Source organism: Tamandua tetradactyla, chromosome 23 (assembly GCF_023851605.1).
Source record: "Tamandua tetradactyla isolate mTamTet1 chromosome 23, mTamTet1.pri, whole genome shotgun sequence".
NCBI lineage: Eukaryota > Metazoa > Chordata > Mammalia > Pilosa > Myrmecophagidae > Tamandua > Tamandua tetradactyla.
In genome coordinates, this window is record NC_135349.1 from 18,104,948 (window position 1) to 18,128,516 (window position 23,569).

The following is a 23,569-nucleotide window of genomic DNA, read 5'->3' on the forward strand; positions in this document are numbered from 1 at the left end:
ACAAAAGTAAATAGGAAGAATGCAATGCTTTTTAAAATATTCTAAAATGGCTTAGCTTTTTGTGCCATATTTGAAACTACTTTTACTGATTTTTTTTTTAGCTAGTTAAAGAAAACAAAGCTTGACACCAGAATTCTGGTTTAAACACATAATGCTCAATGTAGTAGACTTCTAACTTATCACTAAAAGACACACAAAAAAAATGCTGAAAAGTGATAAAGAACCAAGTCCCAGAATCTGGACAAAATTTCACTGATTTATAAGACAGAGCTGAATTGAGAAAAAAAATCCTAATGATGCACAGACTTTACCTTTGAAGCAGAAACTCTCTCTCTCTCAAAAAAAAGAGATGATCCTTCTTCCATTCTGACTCAGCGATCCAAAAATCTGTGCAATGCCAGAAATTGAGACAGTTATTTTTCTACCATAGGGTTGCTACTTTTTCAGACAGCCAAAATAGTATGTCATCCTTTTCACTTTTATTTTTATTTGTCTCTATATTTAGAGACAGTATTTCCCAGAAAATACTGGGAAAGGAAAGATGAAGAAATAACTGTGGTACATTTTCTCTCTGGAAGTCTAGTCCCCAAAGTAAGGAGTTAAGATGGAGATGGAAACATGAAGAACTCCAGTAGTTCTGAATGCTGTGAACTTAGGTTTTTATTTTTGTTTATTGGTTCACAAAACGAGACAGTGGGTTAGGAGAATTCATTCTCTTATTGTTACAGATGAATTCAGGCTAAACATTGGGGATTGCTTTGCAAGCTAAGCACATCAACTTGCCTTTTAGTTTCAGTTATAGAAAATTGAGATTTTGGGGGAGATGCAATTAATGACAAGTCTTGGGTATGACCATGAAATAAGTGGCTAAAGTGAGTGGAGGATTAGATTGAGGAAATCATGGAACTGAATGGCCAAGATGGTGAAAGATTTCCTACGAAAGGGAGCAGCCATGAAGAGAGCAAAGAGGTAAGGTGGTGAAGAACATAAAGAGTAGTGTAATCAAAGTCCAGAAGGTGTGAAACGTATTGGGGAACTACAAGAAGTGTGGCTTACTTACATGGGATGTGACATCCAAGGATAAAAGTCTCCCTGGTGGCATGGGAGGTGACTCCCTGGGATGAGCCTGGCCCTGGTACCATGGGATCAACAATGCCATCATGACCAAAAGAAGGAAAAGAAGTGTTACAAATCAGGTATCCGTGGCTAAGAGAGTTCAAATAGAGTCGAGAGGCTACTCTGGAGGTCATTCTTACACAAGCTTCAGTTAGACACTGCTACCTACTGTAACTTGCCAACCCCCAACCAAAACCATTCCTGCCCATCCTAGAGAACACCTAGGGCAATATAGAAGATTCTACAAATGTTCCATGCCTTTGTATGGAAACTTTCCAGAAACCTGCAACTTCAGGATGGGTCCCTGGACCAGATAAGTCCTGAAATGCTGAGGGGCCAGCCTCTCCAGAATATCAACTTGTTCTATCCCCCTATCCCATAGTATCAACAGCCCTTTCCAACATGAAAAGCTAGAATGGGTATGGCCCAAATATCCCTAAAGAATGGGAGAAGCATCAAAGGTGATGATGGAGTTGTACAGAGAAGGTTGGGTTTAACAAACGAATATGAGTGTTGAATCATTGTATTGATACTTCTTCTAGTCTCCTGTATCTTAGAGCAGCTAGAAGTAAAAACCTAAAATTGTGGAATTGTAACCCATATCAAATTCTGAAATCTGTTCTATAACTAATCGTTGGGATGTGCTTTGAAATTTATTGTTTTTTTGTATATGTGTTATTTTTCACAAAAAAGAAAAATATATATTTCTTCTAGCCTCTAGTATTTTGGAGCAGCTAGAAGGAAAAATCTGAAATAGTGGAATGGTAACACATAGCAAACTCTGAATTCTGTTCTGCAACTACTTGTTGAAGTGCACTTTGGAAATCATTTCTTTCTTTCTTTCTTTTGTATATATGTTGTATTTAACAATAAAAAAGTTTAAAAAGAAATGTGGTTTGACTATAACATGGAAAGGCTTAGCTGAAAACAATGCAAGAGAAGGCAATGGACAGTATAGGGAGGGCTGCAGGTTTCCTAATCATCATACTCCCTGCTTCTTCTTTGCTAATAGAGGCCCTCTCAGCTCTCAGTTATTAGTTGGTAGCATGTGACCAGGGAAGGTAAGTCACCCCCAAATCCCAGGGGATAAGTTATAATTAATCTAAACCAGTCACTTTAACTCCATTTTACTTTGCCAGCCATTAGTCTGGGGGTTAATCCTGGGACAGAAGGTTCTTGGCCCATCTCTCTATTCCTTTCCTTCCAGCGTGGTACACTGTGGAATGTGGACTAGGTATCTGAGGCTTTGGCAAGCATTTGTAATCATAACAAAAAGCCAGTCCACTGAGAATGGCAAGGAGAAAGGAAAGCAAGGGACTGAATCCTTGAGGATATTGTAGACCTTTTTGCCAGCTGCAGAACTGCCCACTTACAAGGTTTTAATGGTGCGGGATAAATGTTTTTCTTGTTTTAGCCACAGTTGTCAAGTATTTTAGAACCTGAAGTGTACTGCATTCTAACAGAAAGAGTCCTGCAAATCATGGATGACTTTTTATTTGTGACAGACTGTGCCAAATGCCAACTTTAAAATGAAAACAGTATGTATATTCAATGAACTAAAACACATTTTAAATCCAAGATTAATTTAGGAGGTGTATTTTAATAAGGTATTAGTTTCTATTTTTTGATGTTTAAATCATACTTAAGTTCCCTCATATGTTCTTATGTAAAGAAAAAATAATGGTCCACTATAAAATTAAAAAAAAGAGGACGTCATTACTGCAGGGTGCTGAAAATAAATGATAATTAATATTTTAAAATCTCACCTTATGTGTGAGACTAAAGCAAAAAAGAAAGAAAGAAAGAAAGAAGGAAGGAAGGAAGGAAGGAAGGAAGGAAGGAAGGAAGGAAGGAAGGAAGAAAGGAAGGAAGGAAGGAAGGAAGGAAGAAAGAAAGAAAGAAAGAAAGAAAGAAAGAAAGAAAGAAAGAAAGAAAGAAAGAAAGAAAGAAAGAAAGAAAGAAAGAAAGAAAGAAAGAAAGAGTGACAAAGAGACAATGACAATTAGATGCTAGACATGATCCTGGATGGAATCTAGCAAGGGAGGAGAAAAGGCTGGACATTACTGGGCATCTGAAAAAGTTGGAATATAGAGTGTAAGAAAGTTTTTATCAATGTTAAATTTCTTGAACTTGACATCTACATTTAAGGTGGGGACATAAGTGAATATTGTTGTTCTTAGGAAATGTACATGGCAGTATTAATTGTTCAAGGAACATGATTAAACAACCTACACTCAAGTGTTCAGAAATGGATTGATAAATAGGCAGATAGACAGATATTTAGAATGATGCAGAAAATTTGGCAAATGATTAAAATTGGTGAGTGTCTTGTGAGGGAGAGTTAGGGTTATGCAAGAGTTATCTGTAGGGATTTGTATTATTTTTGTAACTATCATGTAAGTTTGGAAGTATTTAAAAATAAAAACTTAAAGAATGCTATTTATAACAGCATCAAAAAATATTAAATACTGTGGTGGTTTGAATCTGTGGTGGACTCCGGAAAAGTCATGTCCTTTAATCTTCATTCAGTATTGCTGGGTGGGATCTTTTTATTGTTCATGGAGATGTGACCCACCCAATTGTGGGTGGTATCTTTTGATTAGATGGTTTCCATGGAGATGTGTCTCCACCCATTCAAGGTGGGGTTGCTTACCGGAGCCCTTTTAGAAGGAACCATTTTGGAAAAAGCAGCGAAAGACCCTTAGAAATTAAGAAGGAAAATGTCCCAGGGAGGCAGGGGGGGAGCTTCATGAAACAAGAAGCCTGGAGAGAAAGCTAGCAGATGTTGCTATGTTCTCCATGTGCCTTTCCAGTTGAGAGAGAAACTCTGAATGTCATGAGCCTTCTTGAACCAAGGTATCTTTCCCTGGATGCCTTAGATTGGACATTTCTATTGCCTTGTTTTAATTTGGACATTTTCATGGCCTTAGAACTGTAAACTAGCAACTTAATAAATACCCCTTTTTAAAAGCCAATCCATTTCTGGTATATTGCATTCTGGCAGCTTACAAACTAGAACAAATAGTTAGGACTAAAAGTAACAAAAGATTTGAAAGACCTGTATACTGAAAACTAAAGAATATTGCTCAGAGAAATTAATAAGACCTAAATAAGGGGAGAAATATACCTTGTTCCTGGCTCAGGAGACCCAACATTTTTAAGACATCCATTCTCTCCAAACTGATCTATAGATTTAATGGAATCCCAGTCAAAATCCCAGTAAGCTGCTGTAGAAAGTTACAAGATTTTTAAATTCACATGGAAGTGCAAAGGATTTAGAATAGTAAAAAGACTATGTCATGGTTAGGGACAGGTGTCAACTTGGCCAAGTTGTGGTACCTGTTTATCTGATTGGGCAAGCCCTGGCCTGTCTGTTGCAATGAGGACATTTCATAGGATTAGGTCATGATCACGTCAGCTACATCCACAGCTGATTCCATTTGTAATCAGCCAAAGGGGAGTGTCTTCTGCAATTAGTGATGCTAAATCTAATCATGAGAAGCCTTTTAAGGAGGACTCAGAGGAGACAGTTTCCATTCCTGCTTTGGCTGGTGAGCCTCTCCTGTGGAGTTCATCCAGGCCATCCATCGGAGTCATCGGCTTCGCAGCCTGCCTGTGGATTTTGGACTCTGCATTCCTATGGGCACGTGGGACACTTTTATAAATTTTATATTTGCAATTGTTCCCTGTTGATTCTGTTTCTCTAGAGAACCCTAACTAATACATCTTAGTACCAGGAGTGGGGTGCTGCTGCGGTTTGCAACTACCAGATATGTTGGAACAATTTTTGGATGGCTAAATGGAAGACTTTGGAGGAAATGTGAAGAGACTGATGACGAAGTCTTGGAGTGCATGAAGGGACTGTTGGTGTAAATGAAACCACTGCCAATCTTGACAAAGAAGGACACAAAAGGGAGAGATTGGAGTTTGCAGAGTGAGAACCATGGAAGTTCGGGTCTTAAGCCAAGAAACCTCGGCCAGGAGAGTGGACCCACCTGTATGCGTGGAGAGGGTGAGTTTACCCTGAAGGGCGAGGATGAGTCTCCCCTCTCATTGCAGTGGAAGAGTTGTACAGCCTCAGGCCTTGGAAAAGGTGTAGCACGCTCCTTGGGGGACTGGGAGAGCCTGGCTGCCACCATGTGGAGGGGTTGAGCATGTGCCCCAGAAATGGCAGAGAGCCCAGGGGTGGCCCTGATGCCTGGAGAGAGTGGAGCCCAGAGGTGGTCTCCTCGATGTTCCCGAGGTTGATTTGGAAAGAGACGGGCCACTGCATAGGCCCTTGGAAGGGGTGGGACTGCCACTTTCTAAAGCTGAAGGATAAATGACTTTCAGACTTTGAGATCCCACGGCACTTGCCCTGCAGGTTTTACATCTGTGTTCCAGTTTCTCCTTATGGAAATGACAATCTATATCCTGTGAATATCCTCCTTTGCATCTTGGCACCAGACAACTTATTTTGAGATTCACAGGTCCACAGCAAGATAATTTTTTACATCTATATAAGGTGATGCTTGAACTTGCCAAGTTGACAAGGGGTGGACATGTGTTAGTTAGATTCAGTTGTCAACTTGGCCAGGTGAGCATACCTAGTCTTGTTGCTGCAGACAGAAGCCAACGGTACGTGAACCTCATCTGTTGCCAGTTACATCTGCAGTCAGCTAGGAGGCATGTCTGCTGCAATGAGTGATGTTTGACTTAATTGGCTGGTGCTTAAATGAGAGATTGCAATGTAGCACTGCTAAGCATCTCGGCATTCCTCATCTCAGCACTAGCAGCTCAGCCCAGGCCTTTGGAGATGCAGAAAGAAGTCACCCCAGGGAAAGTTGTTGGAACCGAGGGGCCTGGAGAGAAGACCAGCAGAGACCATCTTGTGCCTTCCACGTAAGAAAGAACCTCAGTGGAAAGTCAGCTGCCTTTCCTCTGAAGAACCAACAAAATAAATCCTCTTTTATTAAAAGCCAATCCGTCTCTGGTGTGTTGCATTCCGGCAGCTAGCAAACTAGAACAGACTATGAAGAAGAAAACAGTTAGAAGGCTAACACTACCTGATTTCAAGAATCATTATAAACTATATAATCAAAACAGAAAGGATTGGCATAGAAAAACAAACAAATAGATCAAAGGAAAAGTGTAGAGAGTGCAGAAAGAAATCCACACAATCCAAATTGTGTGTATCAATAGTTTATTTTTATTGCTGAGTTATATTCCATGGTATACATGTACTGTAATATATGTTTTAAAGGGCAATTTTAAATACAAAAATATTATAATCATTCTTCTGTTGGCAAAGGGGAACAGTAATTTATTTTGCAGCATTTATGTGTTCCATAAATGTCCATTTAGTCAAGTTGGTTGATGATATTATTTAGATCTCATATATCTTTCTTGATTTTTCTGTTTGTATTGCTTCTGTCAATTACAGAGAAAATGTTGTTAAAATCTCCAATTATGATTTTGGATTTATGTATTTATCCTTTAAATTCTGTTAACTTGTGCTTCATGTATTTTGAAGCCATGTTATTCAGAGCCTACCCATTTAGGACTGTTAGGTCTTGTTGATAAATTAACACTTTGTCATTATATAGTGATGCTCCTTAACTCTGGTAGTATCTGTGGCCATGAATTTTATTTTGTTTTATATTAATATAGCTACTCCAGATTGCTTATGATTAGTGTTTGTATGGCATATATTTTTCTATCCTTTACTTTTTTTGTATGCTGCATGGTAGTGGTCACATTTCATTCATTTTCCATGTGATCATTTGTTTAATTTTTGAGGGGAGGAGAAGGGAGTGCATGGGCTAGGAATAAAATCCTTCTATCCTTTACTTTTATCTTGTCTAGGTCTTTATATTTGAAGTGGATTTCTTGTAAACAGAATATAGTTGAACCTTGCATTTTAATGCAGTCCTACAATCTCTGCCATAGTTAGGATGTCTAACCCACTTACATTTAATGTAATTACTTGGTCTATTTTATCTCCTTGTGCTGGTTGGCAAGGATTATATACCCGAGAAAATCCATGTTTTAATCCTAATCAATCTTGTGGGAGCAACGGTTTCTCCTAATTCCTATTCAGTACTAAAGGTTGGAAACTTGATTAGGTCATCTCCATGGAGATGTGACTCAATCACATCAATCAATTGTAGGTATTAAACTTGATTAGGTGGAGACATGACTCCATTCTACATGGGTCTTGTTTAATTTACTGAAATCCAATAAAAGAAGAAGTATTTTGGAGAAAGCTTCAGAACACTACAGAACCATGAAGCAGAGAGTTCACCAGGTAGCAACTTTTGGAGGTGAAGGAGGAAAACACCTCCTAGAGAGCTTTATGTAAAAAGATTCCTGGAGATAAAGTCAGCAGATGCCACCATGTTCATCATGTGCCTTTCCAACTGAGAGAGAAATGCTGAACGTCATCAGCCTTCTTGAAACAAGTTATCTTTCCCTGGATGCCTTACATTGGACATTTCTATAGACTTGTTTTAATTGGGGCATTTTCTTGGCCTTAGAACTATAAGCTAGCAACTTATTAAATTCCCCTTTTTAAAAGCCATTCCATTTCTGGTGTATTGCATTCTGGCAGCTAGAACTAGGACAGTCTTCTATTAGCTTTTTAACTGTATCTCTTCTTCTTCTTCTTCTTCTTCTTTTTTAGTATTTGCTCTAAGGATTACAATATGAAAAAAAAAACCTTAACTTATCTGAGTTTACCCTGAATTCATATTATACCTCTTCATGTATAATGTATAATTCCATTAACCTCCTCCTCTCTTTTGTTATAAAACTGACATTATTATTGTTATTATTATTGCTTTAAATAGTCATTTGTGTTTTAAAGAAATTAAGAAGAGAGAAAAAAGTCTTCTATATATAGTCACCATTTCTGATGTTCTTTATTCGTTCCTATAGATGTAAGCTTCCATCTGATGTCATTTCTCTTTAGTTTGAAGAATTTCCTTAGCATTTCTTATAGAGGGGATACTCTTGGCAATGAATTTGGCACCCATCTTTAACAAGTCTTGAGAATTTGATCCATTCCCAGCTACTATTTCTATGGCATTATGAGATTCAAAAACCTCTAAGATCTCAAACCTCAAAGGTCCATCTTGGCAGTCTGTAGGGGAGTTGGGGAGGCCCCTGAGAAGGAAGCATCTGTAGCTGCTCTCTACAGTGGCTCACAGCCCAGGCTTCCTTCCAGCTGTGCTCCCTCCCACACTGATCCCAGGGCTCACCTCAGACCTCTGGCTTCGAAGGAAGAACAGCTAGACTGTTGTTCGGGCTGAATGTTGCATTGTGAAGCCCTGGGATGGTCATCCTTCAGAGCTCTTTTCTGACCCTGTTCCCCCATCCCCCATGACTGCAGGGGGCAGCAGTCAGTCTCCTGCTGGGTAGAGATGACCTATCCCTCCTGCCCATCCTCCCTGAACTGGGAAGACTGGCCAGTGGCAGGCACACCTCTCTGAGCCTCCCTGGGGATTTGCTTGGGTGTTTCAGCCTTTTTAGAGAGAACTGTTTATTCTGCTCCCAGGAGCCTTAAATACCAAGGACATTTTATCACATTTATGGGGCATATCCACTTCATTGTCTATTCTTAAGTTCTCAGCTACAGGCTTCTTGGACTTCTCTGTTTTATTTTCCCTTCTTCACAAGCCTTTATGCTGCCTTCCTGTCTTCCTCCTTCTCCTGAGTTCCTTTTCCCAACCCAGCAGTGTGGCCTCCACATAGGCCAAGTTTGCTATCTGGTGCAAGCCCTGGGGTGCCAGTCTTCTTCTGTTACTTGGTACAATGTGGGCAGCCTGTCACCTAACTGGGTGTCCATGGGCATGTCCTGTATCCCCTAATCCCTTGCAGCTTCAGTTTTTTCATCTGTAACAGAAACAGAAGAGATTAGATGTGTGCTGGTTTGAAATTGTTATGTACCCCAGAAAAGCTATGTTCTTTTCCTTAATCCAATCTTATGGAGGCAGACCTATTGGTTAGGGTGGGACCTTTGGATTAGGTGGTTCCATGGAGATGTATCTCTGCCCATTCAAGGTGGGTCTTAATTCACTTACTGGAGTCCTTTAAGAGGGAGCCATTTTGGAAAAAGCTCAGAGCCAACACAGATAGAGACTTTGGAGATGCAAAAAGAAAACACCCCTGGGGAAGCTGTTTGAAACCAGAAGCCAAAGGAACAGCAGATGCCAGCCATGTGCCTTCCTAGCTGACAGAGATATTCTAGGTGCATCAGCCTTTTTTGAGTCAAGGTATCTTTTTCTGGAGGCCTTAGTTTGGATATTTTTATGGTCTTAGAACTGTAAACTGGTAACTTAAAAAAAATCCCCTTTATAAAAGCCAACCTATTTCTGATATATTGCATTCCGGCAGCATTAGCAAACTAAAATAAGATTTGTAAAGACTTTAGTGCAGAGCCTGGCACCTGGTAAACTACCCATGCTAGGTATTGTGGTCACGTCCCTGGTCTCAAACACCACTCTCAATTTCCTTTACAGCCTTGATTCTTTTTCCAAATGGTTTGGCCTCTGTTGCGGGATATTCAGGAATGTGACCAGCATGTTCCTACTGCTCCTTGTGCTTGCACAGGGCCACTGGCCTTTGTATTTGACTTCCTGGTGGGGACACCAGGCCTTGGACATTAGCAGGTAGCTTCCAGTTTTCAGGACCTCATGGCTCACAGCTGGTTTCACAGGCTTCCCTGTCCATCCAGTGGCCAGCTGCAGCCTTGTTTGGGGCTTCTGTGGGGGCAGCAAGAAAAGAGCTGGAGGTCAGGCCATGGAGATGAGGTGGATGATGCCCTGCTCCCAAGGAGCTCACAGTTTGGAGGGAGAGAAGACCAGGAAGTCACAACTACAGTGCTTCCAATGCAGGGGAAGACTGTACTTGATGCTCCCATGCTCAGGACCCCATGGAAGCCCAAGGCTCCCTGATGTTGATAAGGTTTAGGTAGAATACTAATGTTTGAATGGGAGGGAGCAAGGCAGACAATGAAGGAATGGCATTCCAGGAATTGGGAACAGCATCTAAGAGGCCTAAAATGGCCTGACGCATTCTGGAAACTTCAAGTAATCCCACTCTCGAGTTGAGTGAAGTCTTGAAACCTTCAACCTACCCGCTGGCATGCCAGCCATTGGTCTCTTCTCTCCACTCTATCCTCAATATTGTACTTAAAAAATAAACTTGACTGTATGAATCTCTGTTGGCTACCTATGATCTACTGGACCAAACCTCCTCCCTTGGCATTCACGGTCCGTCACAATGTTGCCCACCCTTCTTCTACAGCTCAGTTCCATCTCTCCTCCCTACCCTCCCGCTCCTGACCCTTTGCTTTAGCAGCCCTGACCATTTCCTTTGCTCCAAGCAAGTCATTCCCCTGCAGGAATATTGTTCTCCTGTTCTTAGCTGAGCACACTCCCCTCATCTTCCAAGATTGGTTCAGGAGACATTTCTACTAGAAGCCTCTCCAGGAAATGGGTCCACTTCTGTACCCTCAGGGTCTAGAGCCCAGCCTTTTATTTTTAATTAAAATCAATCGCTCGTCATACGACTTAATCCTCCCTCAGTACCCCACACGGACGCCCCGCTCTGTTCTCACCCTCTGTGCTACCCGCACACATTGTCCATGCTTTGTTAGAGCTTATTGAAGACAGGCGTTGTTTCGTACGTATGCTCATCTCTTTTTCTGTGGTGTCTCTTTCAGGGGCACACAGGGGGTGCCACAGTACATGTTTGTGGAATGAACGTATGAGCGGGTATGCCATTTCACTTGTGCATATTCTGTGAACCCACCAGGTCCGGGACTGGTGTCCTTGACACCTCTAAGTGGGAAATCGACCACTGGGCTCTGATGACCTGAGCGCTGACGCCGCGCAGGGCACCACACTGACGGCCCCTGGGCGCCTCCGCCCAAAGCCGGGGTTGGAGGACGGAGGAAACGCCCACCTCGCCGGGGCCTCCTTGGATTGGTGCGGCCGCGGCCAGGAGGTGGGGGCTGCCGAGGCCATCCGGGCCAGAAAAGCCCGGCGGGTGGCTGGCGTGGGACGCGCGGCGCGGCGCGGCGTGGCGGTGGGTGAGTGCGTGGCGGCGGGACGCGCGGGAGCGGAGGACGCCGGGCATCGTCGCGCGCTTGCTGGGCCCGGCTCAAGTCTGCCTCCCACCGGTTGCGCTCGGCTGGCGCCGCAGTGCCGGAGCTCGGCCCTGGCCCTCCCGGGGGACCCAAGGAGTCGAAGAGGTCGTCATCCCGTGTCTTGTCTTCCAGATCCAGAGGACCGAGGCATTCGACGACGAGTAACCGCCCAAGATGGCATCGGAGGTGAGTGGGACCTCGGGGACCCTGTCCTCCGAGTCTCCAGACGCGCGGGGAAGGGGCGCCCTCGGGGCCAGCTGAGGCTGTGATCTGCGCTCGGGAACTCCCCGTACCAGACCTGCCGCCCGCCGCCCTCCTGGTTGCAGGCGGCAGGCATCTCCCGGCGCACCTGCCAGAGCCCAGAGGAAACTTCTGGGACTCACCAGAGTTTCCATCGCCTTCTCCCTCTTTCCCCCCACCCCCACGCCACCCCCGGCGCGCCCAAGTAGCCGGTGAGACAAACTCACCAATCCTCAGTGCTGCGGGGAGGATGACTCTCCTGTAAAATAGGGGTAATGGTGCTCACCCACAGGAAGGTCTAGGGCTGAAAATCAGCATATGTAAATGCCTAGCATAGGGCCAAGCCACTGCGGGGCTCAGTAAACGCCAGCCAATAATAGTAACAGGACCAATACAGATATTTCCCTTGGTTGATCTAAACTGGCTGTTGCTTCTTTAACCAGCCCAACTCAGTGCCCTTGCCTCTCGTCCCGAAGGGGTCATTCTAGCCAGATGTGTCCTGACTTGGAGCAGTGCCTGCTCTCATCACATTTGAGCCTTTTCCATTCCCTCAGTGGCCCAGGGGGGGAGGCCCCTGGCCCTGATTGCCTCCTGGGGTCCTTAAGCCTGCCAGTGGGGTGGACTTGGTCCCGGAGCAGAACGGACTGCCTTCAGGAGTCCAGGGCTCCAGGCGACTCTGCTGGCCCCAGGCCGGCTTGTGGGTTGGCGCTAATTGGTTTGGCTGCAGCCCTGCTTGTTAATTAGTTGTTACTAACAACCCAGGGAGAGAGGCCCAGGATAGCAGCTAGGGAAGATGATGCCAGGCTGGCTCCCCTTCCAGTGGTAGGACTAGTCCCCTGCCTGCTGGACTTTGCTAGAGAGCCAGGCCCCACCCAGCAGAGAAGGAAAAGGGGCAGGCCCAGCTGGAAGGGCTGAAGGGGGCGGAAGCTGCTTCCACTGGGCAGAGTCCTCTGGCAGCCAGAGCCAGAGCAAGGCTGAGGTCCCCATGGGTGCATGCAGGAACCAGGGGTGAAGTGAAGGCACACCCCGGCCTAGGGGCTCTCAGCCCCTCCTTAGTAATAACCAGCACTTCCCAGGTCCTTCCTAAGTGCCAGGCCCTTTGCTATATACTTAACAAATATAACGGCAGCCCTATCAGATGCCTCTTTATAGATTTCTCCCTATTCTATAGTGAAGAACCTTGAGGTTAGAGAGGTTATATAACATGCCCAAGATCAGGTAGCTAAGAGAGGTGAGGGGTATTGCAGGGGAACAGAGAAGAACATACATCCCCTGCGGCCGGTTACATTCACCCCACAGAAATGATGGCAGTGAAGTAGCACACCTACCTCGACCCCAGCAAATAGTCCTCGACCCTCGGGGTGCCTGGACTGACCCCCAGGGGTTTGGCACCCCCTCTTTTGCCCCAAGACCCTGGCCCATGCCCTCTTTCAAAACCTATATGCCCCTGTCCCATTCCTCTGTCCTTGGCCCCTGGAGGGTGGGGAAGGAAGGAAGGTCAGCTGTGACCTCCCAGAAGGCCAGTGCAACCAGGGTGTGTTGGGGCTCTCTCCAGGGCCAGAGGTGTCATGGGGCCAGAGCAGGGCCTTAGACGCTGTCCCAAACTAGTAGGGGAGAGGTGCAGGGAACACAAGCGTGATGGGGAACTGCCTTTTCACCCTCCTGAGGCCTTGGCCTGACCCTCAAACCAAAGTCCAGGACACCAAAGCAGAACAGAGAAGCCCTGGCAGTATGTGGGGTTGAGAGCGTGGGCTCTGACGTCAGACTACTGGGCTCCAGGCCTGGCTCTACGCCTGCAGCAAGGGCAAGCTGCACAACTGCTCTGCGCCTCGATTCCCTCCCCTGCAGGACAGCAGTGATCCTGGCCTCAGAGGGCTGCTATCAGGGCATGCCAAGCAGTTTGAATGTGCCTGGCCTGCAGTGAAGAGGCAAGCCATGTGAACCATTACTACAATGATTATCATTGGTACATCAGAGTGGCGTAAAACTCTTTTGAGTTCCAGAGCAGCTTCACTTCTTAGGCAGTGGCAGGAAAAGTTCCAAAAGCTCTGCTGGGCTCCTGCAGTGACTTGGACCCTGCCACCATCTCCTTGGGGCGGTGCTGGGTGCTGGGAAAGAACCCTAACCTCAGGGTCCAGCTGCGTGCCCGTTCTCACTCTTTTGAGTGTTGTTGAGTAAGTTCCTGACCTGCTCTGAGACTCAGTTTCTTCATCTGTCCAGTGGGAATAATCTCCCCCAAGGACCCCTGCCCATGAGAACTTTCCTGAGGTCTCTTTGGGAAACGCACTATTCTTGAGGCTGGGGAGGAAAATAATTGCTCCTGCCCTCTTGCCAGAGTGGGAAGCTGTGGGGTGGCCGGTTTGTGGGCTCCGTGGACCCCGTTATGGAGAAGTTCAACTCGTCCATTGCCTACGACCGGCACCTGTGGGAGGTGGACGTGCAGGGCAGCAAGGCCTACAGCAGGGGCCTGGAGAAGGCAGGGCTCCTCACCAAGGCAGAGATGGACCAGATACTCCGCGGCCTAGACAAGGTACTCCCCACCCCCCAAGCCCCACCCTTGACCCTTCTCCCTGTGGCCCCAGGTGGCCACCACATCCCTGAACCTGGATGTGATCCCCAAACCTGGTGTTTCCCCTGTTGTATACACGCCTGCGAATGAGGGCTGGATAAACAGTGCCATGGTGACAATTTCTTTTCACCCTTTAATGGCCCCCATGGCCCAGGTTCCGTGGCAAGGGGTGCCGGACCTGAGATACTCACTTAGGGTAGGGGCTGTGCCGCCCCCTCCTACAGGTCCCTCCTAGGATTCAGCCTCTGGGCGGGTCAGACAGTGATCAGGGTGAGGAAGGGACCAGGCCAGGGACCCACTTGGTTGACAGTGCCCACCTGCCTGACCCCTGGGACTGCTGCCATCTGCTGCAGGTGGCTGAGGAATGGGCCCAGGGCACCTTCAAACTAAACCCCAACGATGAGGACATCCACACAGCCAATGAGCGGCGGCTGAAGGTATGCCTCTTCCCAGCCCGTGTCTCCGGCCTCCCCTTTCTGCCCTGCCCTGGGGTGCTCTAAGCGTAAGCGTCACCATTCCAGTCCCTTTCATCATGGTGGAGTGCAGGTGGGACCCCAGGCTAGGAGGCCTTGATGGAAACGGAGAGAGACTTAGACAGGACCTGGGGACCCTGGGGTGGGGAGGAGGGCTGAGAGCTGGTAAGGAACCCCACCCTGCCTGGGCTGAGCCCACTGGAGTGTGAGCAGGCAGACCCTGATCCCTTGCCTCCCTCCACTCCCAGGAGCTTATTGGTGAGACTGCAGGGAAGCTACACACAGGACGAAGTCGAAACGACCAGGTGCCTCCCACTCCCCTTCCCTGGGTCTCCCCAACGTCAAGAGCCTAGAAGGCAGGATTTGGGCTAGGCAGGGGTCCTGCCCTCCTGAGAGTTGACCCTCTGCCCCGCAGGTGGTCACAGACCTCAGGCTGTGGATGCGGCAGACCTGCTCGACACTCTCTGCCCTCCTCTGGGAGCTCATCAAAACCATGGTGGATCGGGCAGAAGCGTGAGTCCCCAGGCTGACCCGGGTGGCAGAGAGGAGCCTGAGGGCAGCCAGGGCCTCCTCGCCTCTGAGGCAGGCAGTGAACCCCAGGGTGGGTGAGGTGGGGAGACAGGCCCAAAGGTACAGGAGGTCATGGAACTCCTGGACCAAGAGACGCAGCAGCCAGAAATGGGCCACTCCTAGTAGCCTCCCCCATCCCCATGCCAGCCTACTCTGGTGGGCAGGGAAAGCTCACTCTTTGAGCCCTTTGAGATGTGCCCAGAAGGCTGAGGCACTAGGCAAATGCCCAGAAGCCCAAGGAAAGGGGGCAACCAAAGAATCACTTGTCAGCCTCCCTGTGTCCCCCAACCCCCACCCTATACCCCACACCCCAGACCCAGCATGGTTGCCCAAGGACAGGGCCAAAGGCTGCATCCTGTCTACCTCATCCCAAGCGTTGGCTTCCCTGATGACCTGGCTTCCTTCTTATTCCTCAACCCCCTGGTCCCTGTTCACAGACCTCAGCCACCTGGGGGACATGGGAGGTTGGGGAGAAATTGGGAGTGACTGCTAATGAGTTTTGGCTTTCTTTTTGGATGATTTTAGATGAAAATGGTCTAAAATTGATTGTGGTGATTGAGGTTGCTTTAGTGGGTAAAGTGCATGGTATGTAAATTATAAAACAGAAAAAAACAAACAAACAAAATATCACCCACAACAGCTCTGCCTGGGTCCCCACCTGCTTTTTCGGGTACATCAGGCTAATTCAAAGTACCCCTGGCTATTTCTGGGGTCCCCAGGGGCGTCTTATGCTCACAGGCTCGGCCTGTCCACTGCTAGGTATGGTGGGATCCACTGTATGGCCATCCCCTGCTCTGGCCTCTGCAGTCAGGTCTGCTATCAACTTGCAGAGGTCCAAGCTCAGGGTAGAATTGATGCTCAGGCCTGGCCAAAGTCTTGACCCCTGGATGCCCCATGGCCTTGGCCTGGCCTTGGATCACTCTGCTCACTTGCCATTTCTTCCCTTATGACGTGCTTCACCCTTGGTCCAGTTCTGCCTTGCTGCTCCCTGGGGTGGCCGAGGCCTATAGAGTACTGTGCGTGATAGGGAGGTCCTGCCTGAGCCTCTGTGTAAGTCCTTGCCTGTCCCCAATCCCTCAGGCCCCTGCTCCTCCTCTTCCCTCACAGGGAACGAGACGTCCTCTTCCCAGGGTACACACACCTGCAGAGGGCTCAGCCCATCCGCTGGAGCCACTGGATCCTGAGGTGAGAGGCCCCCGAGAGAAGCCATGACAGAGGGGAGGCTGCAGGCTGCCCTGACCCTCTTGCCCCTGGCTCCCACAGTCACGCGGTGGCACTGACCCGAGACTCTGAGAGGCTGCTGGAGGTGCAGAAGCGGATCAATATCCTGCCCCTGGGGAGGTAAGCGAGGCCCTCAGGGGGCTGGAGTGGGTGGGAGTTGTCACTTACAGTCAGGTGGCCCTTTAGGATGGACAAGAAAGGTAGCTGCATGGAGGAGGACTGAGAAATGACCCAGGTAACCCGCTTCCTTGTCCAGGGTTCTTCCTACATAGGCGGGGGGTGGGGAGGACCCTGCCTGGCCCCAGCTTCCGCTCTCTCCAAGTTGGGGAAGTATGAGGGGGCAGCCAAGCTAACAAGAGTGTCAGAGCCGGGACCCTGGCGAGCCCAGCTGGCAGCCGCAGCCTGCCACTTCCACAATTGGCCACACTGGAGGCAGTCAGGCCAGGGTGGGGGCAGAGCTCCAGGCTGCGGTCCGGCCTTGGTCCTGGGTGTTCGTGGTGTGTGGGTGCCGTCTGTGCCAGGGGTGGCCTGCAGGGGCCCTGGTCATTCTGTTCCTCTGTCCCTGTAGTGGGGCCATTGCTGGCAATCCTCTGGGTGTGGACCGGGAGCTACTCCGAGCAGGTGAGGCACCTGCTCCTCCTCTCTTGGGAGTCATCCTCGGCACCCCTAGACACACTTGAAAAGGGCAGGGCCCTGCTTCCTCTGGGTGAAACCTTTGCTCATTGCCCATAAACTCTGAGTCCTAAAGAGGCCGGAGTGCCTGTGATAGGGGTGTATGCCTCTGGTGACAGTCAGGCTCCTGCCTCCCTCTGGAAGCCTGAGAGGCAGTCCAAGGGGAGGTGGCTTGGCAGCCTGGGTGGGAGCAGAGGTCCCTGTCCCTCAACACAGCCCCACTGCCATCACTTTTTCTCTCACCCCCCAGAACTGAACTTTGGGGCCATCACTCTCAATAGCATGGATGCTACCAGTGAGCGAGACTTTGTGGGTGAGTCCTGGGGGCAGGACTACTTGTCCTCCAGGGCCAGTCCCCTGCCCTACATTCCAACCCTGTCCCCGAGGCCCAGCTTTTCTGCAGCCTCTTCCCACTCCTTTGTATGGTTCACCTGGATTGTCTCTAGCCTGGGTCGGGTGACTGAGATCCTGCTCTCCCCTCCCTGTCTTGCAAGCTGAGTTCCTGTTCTGGGCTTCACTGTGCATGACCCACCTCAGCAGGATGGCTGAGGACCTCATTCTCTACGGCACCAAGGAATTCAGCTTTGTGCAGCTCTCAGATGCCTACAGGTAAGACAGAAGCAGCCCCCTGCCTGCACCCAGGAGTGTGGCCTCCCTCCTCCCACCTCTCCCTGCTGGCTAGGTTTGGACAGTGAGTGGTGACCTGTCATGCCTCAGCCAGCAGATCAGCCACGGGGCCCACTGAGCCCATTCAGCCCTAGCATCTTTGTCTCCAGCACTGGAAGTAGCCTGATGCCCCAGAAGAAAAACCCAGACAGCCTGGAGCTGATCCGGAGCAAGGCGGGGCGAGTGTTTGGTCGGGTGAGCAGGCAGGGAGTGGGACAAGGCCTCTGGACTAACCGGGAGGATCCCTGGGGCACTTGAGGATGGGCACTTGAGGCCCTGAGCCTGCCTCTTTCCTCAGTGTGCTGGGCTTCTGATGACCCTCAAGGGACTTCCGAGCACCTACAACAAGGACTTGCAGGTGCGTGGCTAGGGGTGGCAGGGAAGGAAACCCCCGTGTAAGCACCATGTACCAGGGCTCAGAGACACCTATACAGGGGCCCCACAGAGTGACCACCTCCCGTCCTGTGTACCCAGCCCATGCCTGCCCTCAGAGCTCTCACCTCTTGCTTGGTGCGGGGTGCGAGGGGTGCAGAGTGTTTCCAGTGGGACTATGGGCCTCTCACCTGCTGCCATGTGCCTTCCAGGAGGACAAGGAAGCTGTGTTTGAAGTGTCGGACACCATGAGTGCCGTTCTCCAGGTGGCCACTGGTGTCATCTCTACATTGCAGGCAAGGTTCCCCCCCCTTCTCCCCCAGGCCCCTAAACTCTGGGGCGACATGCCAGGGGGATGCTCTTGAGAGAGGAGGCATGGGTGGGCCTGGAACCTAGGGGTGGGATGGGTACATGGTCGCGCCTGGCCCTGGGGAAAGCAGAGGGATTGAACCTTTGCTGTCACAGTGGGATGGATGTGGAGTAGACACAAAGAGACTCAGTGCTGTCAACTGGCCAGATCAGAGTTTTAAGCATCATTTATTGTGGAAATTTTCAAGCATATACAACAGTTAAGAAAATGTGTAATAAACTGTGTACCACCACACAGCTCCAACTGCCATCACTCATGGCCATTCTTGTTTTGGCTATACCTTCACTGCCCTGCCCCCTAACCCTATTTACTTTGAATCTCCAACACCTTATCATTTCATGCCTAAATATGTCAGGATGTTTCTCAAAGTGTGGTCCCTAGACTAGCCACATCAACGTCGCTAGCAAACTTGATAAAAATGCTACTCTCAGCCCCATTACAGACCTACAAAATCAGAAACTCTGGGGTTGGGGACCTGCAATTTGTATTTTTAAGAAACCCTTGAGTTGACTCTGATGCATGCTAAAGTCTGCAAGTACTGCTCTAAAGATAAGGACTCTGAAAATATTAATGTGATACCATATACCTAAAAATGATCAATTTTGAGAAGACGTTCAAGCAGAGAGAGCTGGGCAGAGCAAAGTGGGCAAAAGCAGATCTGCCAAAGGCAGGAGACTTCCTGGCTGAGAAGGGCAGGCCCTGGGGTGGGGGCTGGCTGTTTCAGCCTTTGGGGTCCCAGGGCTCACAACTTGGTCTGCATCTGCCAGATTCACCGTGAGAATATGGCAGGGGCACTTAGCGCTGACATGCTGGCCACGGACCTGGCCTACTACTTGGTCCGCAAAGGGGTGAGTCTGGGGGAGGTGCTGGAGTGGAGGGGCGAGGGGTGGTTATGGCCCCACACGGGGGGTAGGGTTGGGGGTTAGGTAGGGAACACAGGCACCCTGGGCAGAACAGGAAGCGGAGGAAGCCGGTATCAGCACTGCCTGGCCCTGGTCCCCCCAGATGCCATTCCGCCAGGCCCATGAGGCCTCTGGGAAGGCTGTGTTCATGGCTGAGACCAAGGGAGTTGCCCTCAACCAGCTGTCGCTGCAGGAGCTGCAGACCATCAGGTTTGTCCCAGTCCCATCCCACTGCTGCTTCCCAGGGGGCTGGCCCCGGGCACGTGGGGACATGCCATGGCTTGGGCACAGCTCTTCCTTTGCCTGCAGCCCCTTGTTCTCAGGTGACGTGAGCCGTGTGTGGGACTATGGGCACAGTGTGGAGCAGTACACTGCCCTGGGGGGCACAGCACTCTCTAGCGTCGACTGGCAGATCGGCCAGATACGGGCACAGCTGCGGGCACAGCAGGCCTAGTCCTCACCCCACCCCCAAATAAAGCAGCCCAAGAAGCGGCTGCTGCGTGTTTCCTGCCCCAGCCCATTTCCCTCAATGGTGGGCTTTCAGGAGTCTGGTGAGCAGGCACTGAGGGGGCTATCAAGGAAAGAGGGAAACCATGTAAGGATGGTGGGAGTCCAGAAAGGGAAGGGAGAAGAGGGATTGTGTCTTGTCAAAGCCTCTGCCCAGGCCCAACCCACTCTCCTTCACTGCAGGGTACCAGTGGCCTCCTGCTTTGTGTCTCCTTGGTGGGTCTGGCCTCTTTGGGATCCTGGTGGGACCAGATGGGCATGGTGAACCCGTAGGCCACTGTCCATCCCCCTTTCTGCCCAGTGTCCCCTGTTAACTCTCACTTAATGCCCCCCACTGCCTTGACTGTTGAAGAACCATTATAGGGTGTGTCCTGGGCCGAGACCTGTCCCTAATGAGTTGATGTCAGGCCCTAAGTTAGCTTCATGCAAAGGTGAAGAAAACGCCTCCTCCACCCTCATGGGTGACTTCCAAATCAATTACCACAAGCCTATGAGTGCCACACTGACCATGAAATGTGGTATCTGGGGAGGAGGGTGGGGCAGGGGGCTGCCCTGTGCTGTGGTCAGGGGTGGGATGGTCACATTGAGTGGGGAGCCCAGGACAGCACGTGGAGCACGTGGAACACGTGGTGCAGGGAAAAGGGGGACATGAGACTCTTGGGACCTGAGGCTCCTGCCATTGTGGGCACAGGCACACATGTACAGATATTTTCCTAGGGAGAGGGTGCCAGGCTTCATCTGATTCTTGCTGTGGGGGTGGCAGGGGGAGGCTGACCCAGAGCTCTCTGCCCAGAGCTGGGCTGGGGGTAGGAGGTAAGTCCTGCACTGGCATTCGCTCCCTCCCAGTGAGGAGGTGAGACTTAGACAAGGGGAATAACCAGACCCACCTGGCAGTGGACAGGAATCAGCCTCAAGTGTTAGAAGCCTTACCCACTGCTAAGGGAAGCCAAGAGAGTCTGGAAGAACTTGGCCGAACAAGCTGCTTGTAAACATCCAGCTTTTGAGAAGTATGACACTAAGTCAAAAGCCAACGTTTCCATGAGGGCAGAAGTTAACATCAGAGATACAGCAACTTTCAAGGAAGGCAGCAGGCCCTAAAGGACACAGGCTAGGTTCCTCCTTGGGCAAGTGACTGGACTCCCTGTCCCTTCAGTCAAAAGGAGACAAGTATACCCATTGGTGGGGAGTAATGATAAAGTCTGCAAAGAGCCTGCGGCCAGGCTTGACACACAGTGAGTGTTCAATAAGACTAAGCCCCCAGGGCCAGTGGTGACACGGAACTTCATCCCTACAAATCTTAGCAGAATGTTAAGATCTGAAATTCACACTCTATTAATAACAAAGATATACAAGCTAAACTCAAAGAAGAAGGAATAACCCTTCCCAAGTAATTCTGAGAGCAAAGAAATGTTTCTGTAAACTAAAGAACCAAACCTCCAGCAGTGGGGGCATGGCACTAAATTCCAAAAAGGGACAAAGCCATGAGTCACCAATAGAATTTTCTAGAACTGTGGTTCTCAAGGTGTGGTTCCTGACCTTCAGCATAATCGTCACCTGGGAACTTGTTGGAAATGCACATTCTAGGACCCAACCAGCCTTACTGAATCAGAGACTCTGGGTGGGACCCAGCAGTCTGTGTCTTAACAAGCCATCCAGATAATTCTGATGGGTGACTGGTCTCTAGAACTTTAATAGTCAAGTTGCTACAAACCAGCAACATCAGCCTCACCTGGGGCCCACACCAGACATACCAACTCAGAATCTCCATTTTAACAAACACCCCAGGTGCTTCCTGGGTGCATTAAAGTCTGAAAAGTGTTGATCCAGAGAATGCGTAAAGCTAGTCTCAGAAATAAAGGACTTGGGTGGGCCATGGTGGCTCAGCAGGCAAGAATGCTTGCCTGCCGTGCCAGAGGACCTGGGTTCGATCCCGGTGTCTGCCCATGTAAAAATAAAAAAAAATAAAAAAAAGAAATGAAGGACTTAAGTCTCTTAAGAATTAAAATAACCATTGTGGTACATATGAACCAAGGATGGCCAGAATAGAGTGGATAAGACTGCTGTCTTACCTGCTCTGCTTACCTCCAGAGGTGGGACTCACCCCCAGTCTAAGTGTTTTTAGACAGTCCTGTTAAAAAGCCGATCCTTTCTAACTAGAAGCAGGCTCCCACTGCCTCCCACCTGTGAGCACAGCCACATGTGGTTCCACCTCACCAGAACCCCACCCTCTCCTATCTCATGCAGAGCAACCGTCTGTGTAGTTGTTCTCCAGACTCTGCCCAAACCTGTCTAAGCGACTCATGTCTGCCTCTTCCTGTTCTATCAACTGGTTCAATCTTTCCCTCTCTACTTTTCTGTTTCTCAATCTTAGCATCTGTTTATACCAAAGCTCAGTGTGACCCCATGTATTGGTTTCCTCTTGCTGCTGTGATAAGTTACTATAAACGTTGTGTTCTAGTTTCCTAGCTGCTAAAACAAATACCATACAATGGGATGGCTTAACAACGAAGTTATTGGCTCATGGTTTCAGAGGCTAAAGGCTTGTTTCCTCCCTGGGTCTGTGTCTTCTGGCTGGCCAGTAATCTTTTGGGCTTCCTGGCAATGCACATGGTGGGGCATCTTCTCCTTTCTCTTCCAGGTTCTGCTGATTCCCAGCTTTTGGCTGCTCCCTCTGGCTTCTCTCTGTGCCCACATTCCTTTGCTTATAAGGACTCCAGCCACATTGGATTAAGGCCTACCCTCATTCAGTTTGGCACACCTTAACTAATAACATTTTCAAAGGTCCTATATACATATGCATTCACACCCCACAGGGCCAGGGTTTGGGACCTGAGCATGCCTTTTGTGGGAGACATGATTCAATATCCACATTTAGCGACTTAAAATGGCAAAAATTTATTACCTTATAGTTCTGGAGGTCAGAAGTCAGAAATGGGTTTCACTGAGTCCAAATCAAGGTTATCAGCAGGTTGTGCCCCCACTGGAGGTTCTAGGGGAGAATTCATTTCTTCACCTTTGTGGGCTTCTCCAGGCTGCCTACATTACTTGGCCCATGTCTCTCCTTTCATCTTCAAGGCTAGCAGCAGAGCATCTTCCCATCTCTCTGACTTTGTCATCACATTTCCTTCGGATCCTGGATAAACCAGGATAATCTCTGCATTTCAAGATCCTTAACTTATTCAAATCTGAAAAGTCCTTTATACCATGTAAGGCCATTTACTTTCAGGTCCCAAGGACATCTGCATCTTTGGGGCCAATTATTCAGCCTATCATATTCTACCACCTGGCTCTAGAATTTTCATGTCTATCCCACATGCAAAATACATTTACCCTCCTCCCCAGAGCCCCAAAAGCCTCAACCCATTACAGTATCAATTCATGTCCAAAATCTCATCCAAGTCTCATCAGCCCAAAAGTCCCAAATCTTACCTAAATTATCTAAGTTAGGTAAGGCTGAGACTGCAGGTATGATCGGTCCTGGGGCAAAATTACTTCCCATCTGCGAACCTGTGAAACTCATGACTATGGTAAGGATAAAATTTGTTTACGCATATAAACTAAAAAACTAGCTATCTGCTCCCAAAATACAATGGTGGGAATAGCACAAGAAAACAGTATAGACAATCCAATTTAAAAAGGAAGAAAATGGGAAAAAAAAGTCACCAGTCCCAAGAAATTTTGCTCTCCAACCCAGCAAACCCTTTTAGGTTTCAAGGTCTGGGAATTGTCTTCTGTGGCTCTCAGCTCTGCTCTTGGGGTCAT

At 48.7% G+C, this 23,569-nt stretch overlaps 1 protein-coding gene across 1 annotated transcript; it reads left to right on the plus strand.

Moving 5' to 3' along the window:
- The first annotated feature begins 11,112 nt into the window (after positions 1 to 11,112).
- On the plus strand, positions 11,113 to 21,782 carry ASL (argininosuccinate lyase). Its single transcript, XM_077141046.1, has 17 exons — positions 11,113 to 11,188; positions 11,378 to 11,431; positions 13,821 to 14,015; positions 14,408 to 14,491; positions 14,776 to 14,832; positions 14,943 to 15,040; positions 16,205 to 16,282; positions 16,361 to 16,438; positions 16,887 to 16,939; positions 17,241 to 17,303; positions 17,485 to 17,599; positions 17,767 to 17,851; positions 17,955 to 18,014; positions 18,241 to 18,324; positions 19,166 to 19,246; positions 19,404 to 19,510; positions 19,610 to 21,782. Exons 2-17 carry the CDS (start codon positions 11,420 to 11,422, stop codon positions 19,752 to 19,754), a joined length of 1,395 nt encoding a protein of 464 aa, XP_076997161.1. The 5' UTR covers positions 11,113 to 11,188; positions 11,378 to 11,419; the 3' UTR covers positions 19,755 to 21,782.
- The last annotated feature ends 1,787 nt before the right edge of the window (positions 21,783 to 23,569 follow it).